At 39.1% G+C, this 14,788-nt stretch overlaps 1 protein-coding gene across 6 annotated transcripts in view; it reads right to left on the bottom strand.

Annotated features, from left to right (window-relative positions):
* The window catches only part of LRRC7 (leucine rich repeat containing 7), a 182,456-nt gene that overhangs the window by 45,347 nt on the left and 122,321 nt on the right, over positions 1-14,788 (bottom strand). For all 6 annotated transcript variants that reach the window (XM_040610695.1, XM_040610688.1, XM_040610689.1 and 3 more), the window contains 3 exons: positions 11,956-12,085; positions 11,450-11,565; positions 2,050-2,119 (listed from right to left, as the gene is read on the bottom strand). In XM_040610695.1, coding sequence (XP_040466629.1) covers positions 2,050-2,119; positions 11,450-11,565; positions 11,956-12,085 — 316 coding nt within the window. The remainder of the gene's footprint in view (positions 1-2,049; positions 2,120-11,449; positions 11,566-11,955; positions 12,086-14,788) is intronic.

Here is a 14,788-nt window from a genome sequence, read left to right as displayed (position 1 = left end):
TGAGGGTAAATCTGGTGCTCAGATGTTATTGTTGCGTTTTACTTCAATTGTTTATTTTTCATTATTGATTTGCTCTAATATAGTATCTAGGAGTGACTATCATAGTTCATTGAATAGAAACTAATCCATGCTATACTGCAGAAAAGTCAAAATGCTGAAAAAAACCTGTGTATTGAAAAGGAAGCGCATGTCGTGTGGCTGGGCTGAGGAGTCATGCAATGTTATTTTTTTAAGGGCAATCAGAGTGAAAAAAATGAAAATCCTATTGGACCACATTAAAACTTACTCATCATTTTCTATTATCCATCTCACTCAGTCTCCCCTCCCTTTAGCGTTAAAATTTTTTGCTTGGCTATAAAAGTAAAAATTACATTTAAAAAGCAGTGCAGTAAGTACGTACCGATGTAAATCTATCGACTGCATTGCACTTGGCTTTGCCGTGATTTGAGGGCACGGCTGAATGGTACGCTGCGGCCAGGAGCCAGCAGGAATTCGATCTGACATCTTGACAAAGAAACGGCCCCATCTGCTGGGCTGTGCCCCGCGGACAGGCACGGGCCCCGCTCTGCGGTTCCGCAGCCGGCGGTCTCAGCGCAGACATGCACACACCACGTCAGCACACAGGCAGCTTGCAGGACCCGAGCCCTGTGCCTTTGTCATATGGATAAACGGGTGGACATGGCCCTGCTGGAGTGAGTCCAGACAAGGCCATGAAGATGCTCACAGGGCTGGAGCACCTTTGCTGTGCAGGCAGGCTGAGAGCTGGGGCTGGTCAGCCTGCAGAGGAGAAGGCTCCGGGAGACCTTCCAGTGCTGAATGGGTGCTTATAAGAAAGATGGGGACAGACCTTTTAGTAGGGCCTGTAGTGACAAGACAAGGGGGAATGGTTTTAAACCGAAAGAGGGGAGATTTAAATGAGATATCAGGAAGAAATTATTCCCTACGAGAGTGGTGGCGAGGCGCTGGCCCAGGCTGCCCGGAGCAGCTGTGGGTGCCCCATCCCTGGCAGGGCTCAAGGCCAGGCTGGACGGGGCTGGGAGCAGCCTGGGCTGGGGGGAGGGGGCCCTGCCCACGGTGGGGGGTGGGACTGGGTGGTCTTGGAGGTCCCTGCCAACCCAAATCATCTTGTGATTCTGTGAGATTCTGCGATAATTTCCAGAAACATGGTAATTGGCCCCTGAAGAATTATTCTCATTAGCTTCAGTTGAAGAGGTGTAATATCTGGCTATGGGCGTGACTGTGAAATGAGAAAGATGAGATTATGAGAATGTCTTGAGATTTTTAAAAACTGTTAGGTATGTCAAACTTTTTTAACACTGTACAAATTTACTATTTCTCCATTTAGAGTTAAATTACGAAGGTGCCCAACTACTCTATCCACCAATCCTGCAAAGGATTGAGACTTATTTTAGTGCTCAGATGCTGGTTGAAGTGTTACATTTCTCAGTGTTCATGTTACGTAATTGTTTTAAAATAGAATCCTAAAGAATATATAGTAGTGAAACCAAACCCCTTGGAACAAAGAAAGGCGAACTTAAATTTAAAAGGAACTCAGGTAACAGTTTTCTCCAAACCAAGACTAAGAGTTCTTGCGCATCTTTTACCTGTTTAAACTCCCACTGACATCAATGGAGTTTAAAATATACAGGAATGGAAGCATGGACAGGAAAAGGGGAAAGGAAGATAACAAGAATGGAGGCACAGATGGAGTAAAGGATGGGACAAACCAATAACAAAGCCTTACCTCTTGAATTTCTATTTACGAAATAGTCTCTTGATACTTTTGGCCTTTATTTACTACTTTTGTAAGGATATAGAAGCTTAGCTAGATGCAAGTAATAAAGCCTGCAAAGGTTATTAACTTTCCAAGTTAATAAATCACAGCCAGAAGAATCTATATCTATACCTTGATATGAAAGCATAAAGCTGGACTGGGAGCAAACATCTCTAAAATCCTACTACAATCACGCATTAAATTGTAGGTTTCATTTACGTCCCTTACTAAGATCTCTAGTTACTGAAGAACGTATGAATATTGAAAGTCATTACCTGGTTGTCAGAAAGCCACAAAGCTGCAAGTTCTTTAAGTTTAGTAAAAGTGAATGGTAAATTCTTCAGTCTGTAAATGATAATATTGAAACAACATGAATCCTTCATTTTCACAATGAAACTACTGGAAAGACTTGTGTACAGCATGTTTGTTTATCTTGATCATACTGAAATTGCTACAGTTTCATATCTTTTCTCTCACTTTTTACTACAATGTAGTATTTTATTAAGGGCATTCCACATAAAGAGTGACATTTGGAGTCTAAACCTACTGACATCACACCCTAAAGGTACAAAGGAGATACCAGTATTTTGCCTTGGCTATAATGTAATCAAAGTTACAGCTTATAACACAGAAAACAGAAAAAAAATCTTGGTCCCAGGGAGATTTATAAGAAAGACCTAACAGTTCTTAGTGTAGCCAACAGAAATCCTCCTATTGGACATTTAAGTTTTAGAACAGAAATACTCTAAGATTACTGAATATTTTTTTTCAGAAGTGTTAAGAAAATGTCAAGAAAATAATATAAATATTCATAGTGAAACTAAATGATAAAATCAACTGAAAAATTAAAAATATAGCATTCTTATGATCCACATAAACACATTTCTTAGAAGTGATCTGAGTGTGGGAATGGGAAAATGATGACTAAATACTTGTGAAAACTTCATTCATGTTTTTCCCACTCACTAATCTTGAACATATTTTTAGTTTTCAGTCTGCACCAACACAAGAGAGCTGCCCTAATCACATACTGATATTCTCCCATCTCTCTTTTACAGGAGGTTAAGGAGCTGGAGGACTGTAGGAAGAAACGGCCCAGCCAAAGGTCTGTTTCCAAAGACAAAAGCTAAATGTGATTTAACAAAAAGAAAAGAGAAAAAACCCTTTCCTGAGAGAGTCACACAATCCCATACTGTGGAAAGAAAGGTTCTTATAGATGCGGTCACTCACACCTCACACAAAGACAAGCAATCCACTGGCGGGTATTCCACCACATGCCATCAGCAGGAGAATCCTTTGCCCCTCTACCAGCAAATAACCAACAATACTCCTATAGTCTTCTTCATATTAAAATCTGTTTGTGTTTCTGGGAGAGATGACCTCACGAGCTTTTGTACCACTGCCTCTGTGCAGCACTTACAAAGTGTATCCATTATGGAATTACTTTAGATGTATTTTTGCCACAAAGTCATTACCATTAAAAATCATGTTATTTCAGATAGCAGTGTGTAGTTACTACAAGTAATGCATTTTAAAGATTTTAATACAAATACCTTATACTAAGAATGACTTATCTAAGAAAGTGAAATAAATTGACATAAATGAATACACATACATATGATGCTATGACATCATTTCCAATTATAAAATGCCTGTATAGATCAGAGCAGCTCTACAGGTGTATGCATGTTTAAATCTAGAATTAAGGCCATAGGAAAGAAAGGAGTGCCCTAAACTACCTGAAATTTAGTTTTCATTCCTGTCTTATATAACAAATATATATTTTTTTTTAACAGTGTGGAAAAGTGCAGTCTGTGACATTCTTTATAAATTAAGGTTACAAGTTTAAGCTTCAATAGCTAACATAAAGATTCTTAAACAGTGTTTATCCAGGTGTTTTATTCAGAGCTTTATTTCCTGCATAAAAAGAGAATAAATTATGCTTTTCAAGTGATACCTTTATTTCTTTACACTTTAGGATTCAGTACCTGTAACCTAAATTTCGAAAATATACAGAACCCTTTGTCTGAAGAGGGTTACTGGTAATGTTTCCAATGCGCTCAAGTTGAGAAGTGTGTACGAAAAGGAGAAGCAAAACCAGTAAGCATGCCTCAGAAACGATGCGTGGCAAGGGGATCTCCAAACTGGTTTTCCATTTCCATATGCAAACAAAACACAGAACTCTTTTATTTTTAATTCTTATTTGCCAATAACCCTGGATACCTGTTTTTAAACATCTGAAAAGATCCAATTTTAAGGAGTCTTTTAAAGAAAAAGTCTCAAAATAGAGACCAAAGAATGCAGGCATCCAAAATCATTGATGTTTCTTTAAAAATTTCAACCAAGATAAGCCTCAGCCTCTTCTTCTAAATGCAACTTGTTTTTGTAAGTTTAAGACTGCTTTTTAAATTGTGTACTGTAGGAACATTTCTCCTTCATCTGTACTAACAATGCACAAGCAAACACTGATTTTCACGAACAACTGAATTACCAAGTGATTTTGCATTATACCCACTTTCAAGACAAGGCCCACGGTAACTGTCAGTTACAGCGTTTTAACCACAAAAGGTAAATACATAAATGTTTTTATAGCTTCATCAGCCAAAATAAGGGTATACTACAGCTACAAAGGGTCTGAAGTATTAATTATGCATGGATGCAGGTTGATTAGTTTCTACATACAATAGGCCAGATCCTATTTGGTACAAATCAGCATAATTCTGCTGACTTCAAAGAACTAAGTCACATCGTCCTCAGTAAAGGATTTGGCTGCCTCTGAGGAAAAACCTGTTCATCAACAATTGAAAAAAGTGACGAACCTGCACTGCTTCCATTGATCGAATACATGACTGCAACCAGGTATCAGTAAGTACAAAGAAATGTAAAGTTTATGGCTGTGCTATTCAACAGAGAGCTTTTATGCTTAAATGTTGAAACTTCTCACTAGACAGTTTGGAAAATTACAACATGTAATTGTTTTTATAAATCTAAGGGAAAATAAGGGTCACAATAGTAGATGAAACTTTAATTGCTGCATAGATAGTTAATTAAGAAGATGGCCAAATTAAATTAAAATACAGTTCAAAGGCAAACTCTGCTGTACCAAAATGATTTATTCTTAGTACAGATGCTATTTCACTCAGCCTGAACAAATAACCTTTGCAGGAGGCTATTTCTTGACTGGAAAGTTTGTTTCAGAGCAGCTGTAGCCCAGCAGTCAGGACTAATACAAATAGAGCCATAGACCCTGCACCCCATTCCTTCAGGCATCAGCTGAATGGCATCCAGACACATGAAGTCTGTGGGAAAACAGTATCTCTGAATCTTCAGAACAATTACACTAGTTCTAACACCTGGCAGCCACCCGCTGCGCATGCTTTCCTGCGTGAGCAACAGTGTCATTCCTGCGCAATTTTTTCATCACTAGTAACTTTGATTTACAAACTGATTTAAATCTTAAACTGATATGTAAAAAGAGCTGAAAACACAATAGCCAAATTAAAGAAATATATTAGTGCTATAGAGATTATATGTATTCATATTAATTGCTTAAATTACAGGTAAAATTACATATGCCACTGGTAAATTCAAAAGTTTAAAAATTATTAATAAAAATATTTATTTTAGAGTAAACCCTGAAGCACCAACTGATTTTTCTGGAAAACAACTATCCACAGTAATAGTTTGGAAAAACATGAAATGCATAATGTTCTTTTATAGTGTGTAATTTCCACATAGCAAATGTTTTCTTTTGAGAAAAAAGGGGAAGAAATTTCCCCTGAAGTTCCTCAGGTGAATAAAAAAAAACCCTAAACCAAACCGAGCACACCTCTGAAATGACAGCCCTAAACATTAAATCCTTGTACCACATGGCTTCACAGCCTCAAAGAAGCTACATTCATTCTTGAACGAGGACTTCAGAAAAATTCCTTCCATTATTAATCCCAGATGACACATTTTGCATGATTTCTGAAGTTCTTAAGTGCTAAATACTTTAAGAGTAAGATAATGAATATTATTCATGGAACACAAAAAAAGCAAAGAAAATGTCATTGATACTGTTTAAATACAAAAACCACCAAATGTTGGTATTTGAGGGGTCTTATGGGTCGAAGGTGGTCTTTGCTTTTACTGTAAGCCTCCTGAAAGACATAATTTTACCTTTTGTTATTAATAATTGCTTTTCTCATGGTTTTGTAAAATAACCAACTACATATTTGTACCAGGTACTAAATTTTTTGTTACGCCCTAAGTAAGCAAGCTCAGAATATGGGAAGATTGTCCAATAAGTTCAAGTAATGTAACGTACAAAGAGCTTACCGAATACCTAGGGGAATGCTTTCTAGATTCATCGATGCATACATATACTTTATACTTTAGTGACATTCAGAAAGAATTTTCAAATAATAATCCAAACATGAAAAATGCATGTCAAAACATGTTGAAAGTTAATTTTAACAAGCAGCATTACCAGTCAGTCAGTCAAGCCCAGAGACAATTGTTATTTGTGACAGTTCTCCAATGTAACTCTCACCAAATTGATAATAATAGAGTTTTCAAGGTGTGAAAGTTTAAAAGAACATGATTCATATTAACCCACCAACATATTGTTCCCAAAACCATTTGTGGATATACATGGCCAGAAGTAATTACCTCTTTGGCAACGAGCAATAATGCATATTTAAATATCTAACCAGAAAAAGAAGAGATATACCACAGAACAGTCTTTTTTTGAAAGGATAGTGTAATTTTAGGACCTTTTTTCATCTAACTTCTGTGGGTGAGATTCAGAGCAGTAACTGAGTTCTGACCCCAGGACAGAAGCAGAAGCAGTGGAAATACAGAAAGGTGAAGATTCTTTCAGCTCTTCTTTAAGAACAATCTAAAACTAAAAGAAAGGTTACTTACCAGTAACCGATGCTCTTTGAGAAGTGTAGCCCAAATGTACATTCTAACAATTCTACCTCTCAATCACAGGACTCATACCTGGAAGGACTCTGAGGAGAGAGGAGAAGCAGATGGAAGACAAATGTATATGTGGACTACACATTGTGAAGAACACCGGTTACTGGTAAGACATCTTTTTTTCTTTGAATGAATCCCATGTGTTACACTTAACAGTGACTGAATCCGAGCAGCTACCCCCAGTGACTTTATGTGTTGGAGGTCTCAATATCTTTCATGCAAGTAGTAATTGCACAACTGCTTTATCAAATGCTGCAGTGGTTCTTGAAGCACTGGAGACAGTGTTACGCCTGGCAAAGGCAAGGATGAACCTCCTGGTAGCTGCACTGCAGCTGGAGTCAAAACTTCCCTGACTGCAGTGGGTGAAGCCACCTAACCTCTGGTCAGTTGTACGCTAAGCCCTCATTAGACTCCACCTTAGCAATGTGATAGTAAGGGATTCAGCCCATCATTGCCTTTTATTGTGTGGAGACAACAGAAAACTGCATTTCCCAGAGGTGAAGAGCCTGCAACAGGGTTGAAAAGGTTTGGACCTGTAAAGATAAAAGGAGAGAGGACTCCCAGCTTATGAAGATGAGAAGATATAGTCTTAGATACAGATATATCTTAGAGTATATGGCATGGGAAAGAAAAGCTGGAGTCTATTTTCCTGGTTAAAAAGGAATTCTAACGTGAATATTTGAAGAGAGTCCTGGAACTAAACCAGCTTCATGTCAATTAAGATCAGCAGGGTCCATCTCACAGTGATGAGGGCCTTCAGAAGACATGGAACAAGACAGCATTGACTACATAATACTATGTAGTAGCTGAAACCGTAGTATTAAAAATGCACTAGAGAGGGACTCCAAACACTGACCCACCTTTGAGCAAAATGTGTCAACTCACAAAAGCGTGTGATTCCCATTAGTCTGAGTGGTAAAGAGGTCTATGTCAGGTATGCCTCCTTCCTGAAAGGCATCCAATCAGGATTTTAGACCAAATCTCACAAAATATTTCTGAGTTTCATACCCAGACAAACTCCAGATAATGCGAGGGAGGGAGAGCTCCTCTTTTCCGCTTTACATACCACACCACAGCTGTCCTCCGCTCCATGTGTGCATGACCATTCAGAGAGCAAGCTGCAAATTTTCTGTGCACTCTGGCAAGTTCAAAGCCACCAATATCCCTGTACTCCACATGCCTTGATGAACATGTCCAGAATGAACATTTTTGGTGGCAAAAGGGCATCTTCCAATAAACACTTGAGTAGCCCACCCACTAGCAGAGAGTCAGTCACTGCGATAAAGGCTAATGGATACACAAGTGCATCATTTACAGTCACAGTTGTAGATACTAGTGGTGAAATCTGGCACGTGACAAAGTAGAAGGAGATGACCCTGAGGTATCATTCCCTGGTATGAACCTGCAGTGGACAGGTACTCAATGGAAGACTGTGTTCCCTTTGTAAAACCATGCACCCATGATGATCAACATGGATTGAGAGTCATGGTGACAGAGTCTGTTCCCTCTGTAAGGAAAATAATGTCCAAAGATGCATGAGCAGCTGGACACCTGTCAGAATGGACATTAAATCCTCTCTGGTAAGGAGAAAGTCATAAAGGACTGAATAGATAAATTCTGAAAGAATACACGTATGTATTTGTTATACAGTACAGGGAGTAACAGCTGCTTTTCAGAAGATTTGTGTAAAGGTTGGAGCTTTCATGCCAAAAAGGCTGCATCAGTAGTGTTTGGTGGGAAGGGGTCTGCCTTAGCAGTGGAGCCCACAGAGTCAGGGCTCAGCAGGTCTCCTAACAGGCTGAGAGGGAAAAGGCTGACACACATCCCAGGACCCAGGAGCCCATCACCAGAGGGTGAAGCACATGCACTGACCCCTTGGCTCTAGAATTGCCTTTCTGCTCTGCTTGCATGTCTGTGTGTCGTCTTCCGACAGCTCAAAGGGATACCCAGGAAAAGAGGTGGTTTGCTCTACCTCCTCTGTCATATCTGAAGCAGGAAGAGTAGAGGGGCAAAACTGTTTTGGTAACATGGAAAGGATCCCAGCAACAAGTGGAGCCCAAGTATGCTCCTTATTAGCATGTACATGTGGACTCATTCAAAGAAAGAATGGATATTGCCTTAATGTTAATATGAATGAGAAAATGGGAAAACAGAAAAGTAAAGAAAAAATAAATTAAGAAATCCAACATTAAGATGATACCTGAATTTTGTCCGAACTCTTTGGTGTCAAAACGTTGTAACTTTTTAGTTTCATTAAAGTGGGAAGTTTCTTAACAAAAGCATTATCACAGTGTCTCAGCAGGGCAATATTTAACCTCAGCCAGAACTGATACCAACAAAGGAGGAAAAATATACTCCCCAAACCCCTTAATAAAAGTACAGGAGACAATTCAAACGGGTTTAAAGGTTGAAGGTCTACTGTCTGAGTCAGTACTCTCCCACTAGTTCTACAATGCTTACAACTCGCTGTACAGTTTTTCAGGTTCACTTGAGAGAACAACTTCCCTCCCCAACAGGCAAAGTCCTGTTTCCCCTGTCCTCCTCACAGTTGCTTTGGTGCACAGCCACTGTTTACCTTTAGCTGACTTTGGTGTTTGCCAGCATCACGGCGAGCAAACGGACCATGAAGAGTTTATAAAATGAACACAACAAGAGGAATGATAGCTTCTTCCATTTTCTGTGAGATAAATCATCTGCGTGACTCATCCAGTGAGCCCTGAGGAAGCATAAGGGCAGATGCAAGGCTACCAGCCAGTACAGAAGGGGAGTGGGAAGGACAGCAGCTGACACATTCCACCCCAAGGAACATTACATCATGGGGATGCTGGTCCCGTAATTACCGTCCTCCACAATGGAAATCCCAATCCTCCCGTACAGGGACAGCTAGGGAAAAAAGAAAGGTGGGGCAGGGCTGCTGCTCCAGTGGTGTCCCAGCTGTCAGGTCGCCTTGGTTGGGAAACCTTGCCTGCTCTTACTACCTTCGCTGCCTCCTCCCCGCAGTGAGCCACCTCCTCTCCTGCCTCAGCAGTAGCACTCACAATCAGTAATTAGACATGAAGTCACATGCCTGAAATCAGCAACTGACCTGGCTGAAAAGTAACTTGGAATAAAAAAGGAAAAAAACCCAACCCACTCACTAAGTTTTCTGCCTCCTCAACTCAAACTCATGGCAGTTACATGCCTGAAAAGGGGGCAGAGTGATCCAGCTCAGATTTACAAGTTTGAAAAGGGGGCAGAGTGATCTGGCCCAGACTGGTTTAACGTGCCAGGGAAGGCACCCTGCAGCTGCAAGCAGCCCTGAACCAGCACTGTCTATTGCCTCCCCACTCCTACCCTGCTCTGTGCTTGCTCCTGCCTGCCACTACAGCCACTGGAAACGTCCATCTGAAAATTCACCATATTTGTGATAGGCCACTTTCATCTATATCCCTTACGCATTCAAGATCCCCATACACCTGAAAAAAAGTCCCACTAGGACAGGACAGGGTATATGGATATGGAACAGTGAAGGGAAGCCAGGCTGCCTTTGTTGGCAAGAATGCCAGCTGGAGTGATTTTAAAGTGTTGCCTGAAACACAGTTTCAGACTGCAGATGTACAGGTAAAAGCACAAACGTACACTCCTGTGGAAACATACTGATGGCAGAGTACTCCCTGTCCCTGGGAAGGCACTGGAATCTGAAACCCAAAATCAAGAGACTCAAGATTTGATTCTGGAACCTAGGTAGCTTCAACACAAACTAGAGTTAAACTTTACGTTCTGTTCCATACATAATGTATTTTATGATACACAATTGCAATGCAGAAAATCACCTAACAGAATTAAGCAAATTATTTTAAACAAATGTATTACAGGGATTTCTACATTACTTAGTTTTATATTTTATGCTCTACCTTGACAATGAAACTGCTGACAGTAAATCAGACACAGATGTGGAAAGTCCTTCCTCTAATTTTTACTGAGCATGGATGACAATCACTGGAAACAAAATGGTATTCACAACCCCTATGTTGCACTAAAGAGCAAACTTGTATTTCTGTGGTTGTTCTGGAATTTAACATATTCTTGGAACACATGCATGTACTAATCTCAAGAAAAAGTCAGTCTTTTCTGATGCTTATGGCAGCACAGGATAGGCATCAAGAAAGGCTCATTTTAAGCATTCACTTTCTCGGAGGAATAGTTATGTGCACTAAGAACAGAAGAATCTGTTCAAGTTTTTTACAAAACCTTTGCTCTTCTGAAGAAAATAGACAATTTTCTTATGATTTCAGCGGAGGCAGGATAACATACTAGTGTGCTTGCATTTAATGATTTCCTTTATATCAGCTTATCACAATTTTTAATCATTAAATATTATAACATATACAATTTTAAAGCCAAATATCACACTTTCACATGGAAACAGCAGGAGATAAAAGAAGTAAACAGGTTTTAATCTATTAAAACACACTGAGACCCAGACCTTGGCCCCATTCAAGTTTTTCTTTGCATGTCAGTGGAACTAAGAGTTGCATGTCAGTGGAATAAAGATTTAAAAAATTAACATTTTTTCCTTCTAATTTAAATAAAGTAACTCTAAATAAAATTTTTCTATTTTAAAATATATTTTATATAAACGTTCTTTTTATAAATACCTAAAAAGAATAGTTGAAATTTTTTTTAGAAATAAATTCTTATAATGGGTTAGAAAAATTATGTGAACAATACCTGTTATCACTCAGATTTAACACCCTCAGCTTCTGCATCTGACCAATCTCATCAGGAAGAAATTCCAGCTTGTTAGAGCGGAGAGACATCACTGTTACATTTTTACAGCTTCCAATCTACAGGAATGAAAAAAACAAAGATGTTAGGATACCTACTTTCATTAAGTTATTATCACTAATTTTTTATGCCAGGAGGTGGCCAAATTGTGTTTTTACTGTAAGTGACACAAAGCAGAAAACGCAGAATCTAGCCAGAACATAATGCCCTCCTTTTGTCAGTAACATCAGGGAAATGCCTAGGGTTACTTGCACTACTCTTCCGAGTGACACACTCACCTTTACATGAATTTACTGAAGTACTGGTTTTACTATGTTACTATTAAGCATGTAAGAAAGATAGTGTATAAACAATTGCTTTAACAGATATTTTGTCTAAGCAGGGAAGAAATCTCGGGCCTACCACAAAACCTTTCAACTTGCAATTTAAAAACAGAATCAGCTTCTCACTTCTCTGGGCAGTTCAGGAAGGAAATTCTCATCCACAGCCAACGTCCTCAGGTTATGAAGGTAGCCAATGGTAGAAGGTAAGGCCTCCAACTCATTACAGCTGCAGTCAAATTCTTCTAATAAAGATAAACTGAAATTGTAAATACACTTGTTAGATGCTATACAGGCACTAAATAACAAAATTTAACACTCCAAAACCTTGGAAGTTTTAAAGCATCACACTACTACAGACATCATCCTCTGAAGGGGGAACCTTTATTGCAGATTTCCCTACGAGAAGTCTATAATAATATGATTTCAGGAACTATTAGGGACACCGTTAATCAATCTTATCTACTAAGGCAGTTTAAGAAAGACCACTTAGTTTCCCCACATTATCATTCTTACTTTTTGTAGTGAGGAAGTATTGCAAGCACTTCAAACAGTGATCATGGCAATTCACACTAAGCTGAAGAATCAAACCAAAAAGTTTATAATCTTCACATACAAAAACAGACAACAGATAAAGAACTACTGCTTTGGGAGAGCAATGGGAAGGGAAGCAGGAATTGCCTCCAGGGTACATTCCAACTGACGCACTCGACATAATTTCTAATACAGATCAGTAGTGAAAAAAGATGAGCTTGGATTCAAACTCAGCAAAGTAATCTCAGCTTGTTGTAGGCAGACACAGCTTTTGTAAAAGTGCTTATCTTTCACATGTTGAGAAAGCTGGCTGAAAAGGGATCTTGGAAGAGTATCTGTATGGCAAGGACCGAAACAAAGCAGACCAAAGTAAGTAATCTTCTGACACTCAAGTACTCTCTTAAAAAAAATGAATTAATCTCCATTTCTGTCTTGTATCCCTTTTCCTTGATTGTTGTATTCTGTCAAATTGTGGAAAGAAAGAGACCTGACCTTTTCTTCACGTAATCATGTTTTCAGGAAAGAGGAAGAAATAGAGACAGCTGACAGAAAACTCCCCTGTTGAACTGAAGCCCAGGTTGGCCACTGCCCACAGTGCTGGAGAGCAGTACGTACAGAGGAAGCACAGCTTACTAGTGCTTTCAGTATAGCCCTGCATTTTATTATTTTATTCCTAGTGCTTTCAGTATAGCCCTGCATTTCATTATCCATCAAAAGGATTGTGAAATGAGTTGGAATGCACTGAGCCCTAAATGAAAAGGGCCCACAGTGTAAAAGCCACCACCGCCTCTGACAGCAGCTGGCACCTACACAGAAAGCAAGCCAAGGAAACGCCAAGAGAGCTGACCCGATGCACAGCACTTGAACCTCCCCACCCACTGCTGCTCCAGGACGAAATGGTCATCAGAGGCATTTCTTCAGGAGCCTGTCCTTGCCAGTCACACAGCCCTCAGGACTCTTTTGAGTGTTTGCTTTTCCCTGAAGATAGCAGGTAGTATCAGGCAACACTTAAACATCAATCCTACTTTGGTGATTAAGAATCAACAATTTGACCTTTGCTAATGCAAATAACACTTACAAACAGGAACATATATATGTAATACATTTTATACAGAGAGAGAAAGAAAAAAAAATATATATTACATATATATTATGCATATGCAAATACACACATATATAAATATTCAGGAGAAATACCTACTGAATCTCTTCAAAAATTAGGCTGGATGTAACGATTCTCAAAATGCATGCTGTACTGTACCGCTCATTCAGCCCATGTAATACGAGTTTTGTGAGCCATCAAAAATGCCATTGTTCCCTACTTCTGCTGCCCCTTTTCTGCTCCACACATACTACCTCTTTCTCTCAAGTGCTTTAATTAATAGTAAGATTAAATGACAAGCAATTATTTCTTCCCCAACATTTGTCATCTCCCTGTCCACTGATGAAGGGATTAGGTGCCCAGAAGACTGTGTCTGGTTTTTACCCAAATGTTTTGGTAGATCTGATAAAGTTTACCTCTGCTCCAAACCTTGCTCCTTAGTATTTATATGGCTTACAGCTGCAGGCCTGGACCTTCACTGTATGTCTAATTTACCTTTATTTCAGTTTCTTCATCAAAAAAAGGTCTTTCAGCCTTCAAATTTTATGAAACATGAAAACAGAAATAGCTATTCCTAACACTGAACTCTCAGAACTTTCCTCTAACTGCTGTACTTCAGTAGGCTGAAAAGCCAGAGTCACACAGTGATTAGTGAGAGATCCATGGAATACATACAAAAGCTCTGCCAGGTTTTGCTCATAGCTTGTCTTTAACACAAGCTTTGTAACCACCACAATTTATTTCAAAGTGGATACAAAAGAATCTCAGTGAAGTAAAAATTCAGTCGTACCTACTTCATATGGAATCTGTGCTTGACAGAGGGAAATCCAAATGGAAACCTTGTTAAATTTCAGGATTCACACATTCTGCCTTTTACTGATGATAACACAACCAGAAAAGCTTGAAAATAGATAAGCTTAATTGAGAACTACCATGTTTCCAATGGCAATCAGAAAATCTGACACTCTGAACTGTAACTGTGGAAGTTTCCCTGACAGTGAGGAATGACTTTATCAGACAAGAAAATTTTATTTGAAAGCTATTGTCTGGCACAGACATTCTCAGCTTCTTTCCTTCCTGATGACATCAGCAGCAGACAAATGAAGACAGCCACAACAAAAACAACAAAGTCAGTGTGAAACTGTATTTCATCTCTGTAACTACCATGGTTAAAAAAATACACACTTCAGAAAGGGATTTTTCTTTCACCATGGATTGTGCATGAAAGGAAGTTAACAATAACAGCTATAGTTCCAACTATGCCAATTTAGCTAAAATATCATTAACCTGACTGTCTTGGGCTAAATTCAGATCATTCTTGATGGG

This window comes from Falco naumanni, chromosome 11 (genome assembly GCF_017639655.2).
Source record: "Falco naumanni isolate bFalNau1 chromosome 11, bFalNau1.pat, whole genome shotgun sequence".
Taxonomy (NCBI): Eukaryota; Metazoa; Chordata; class Aves; order Falconiformes; family Falconidae; genus Falco; species Falco naumanni.
This window is presented reverse-complemented; position numbering and strand designations above follow the sequence as displayed.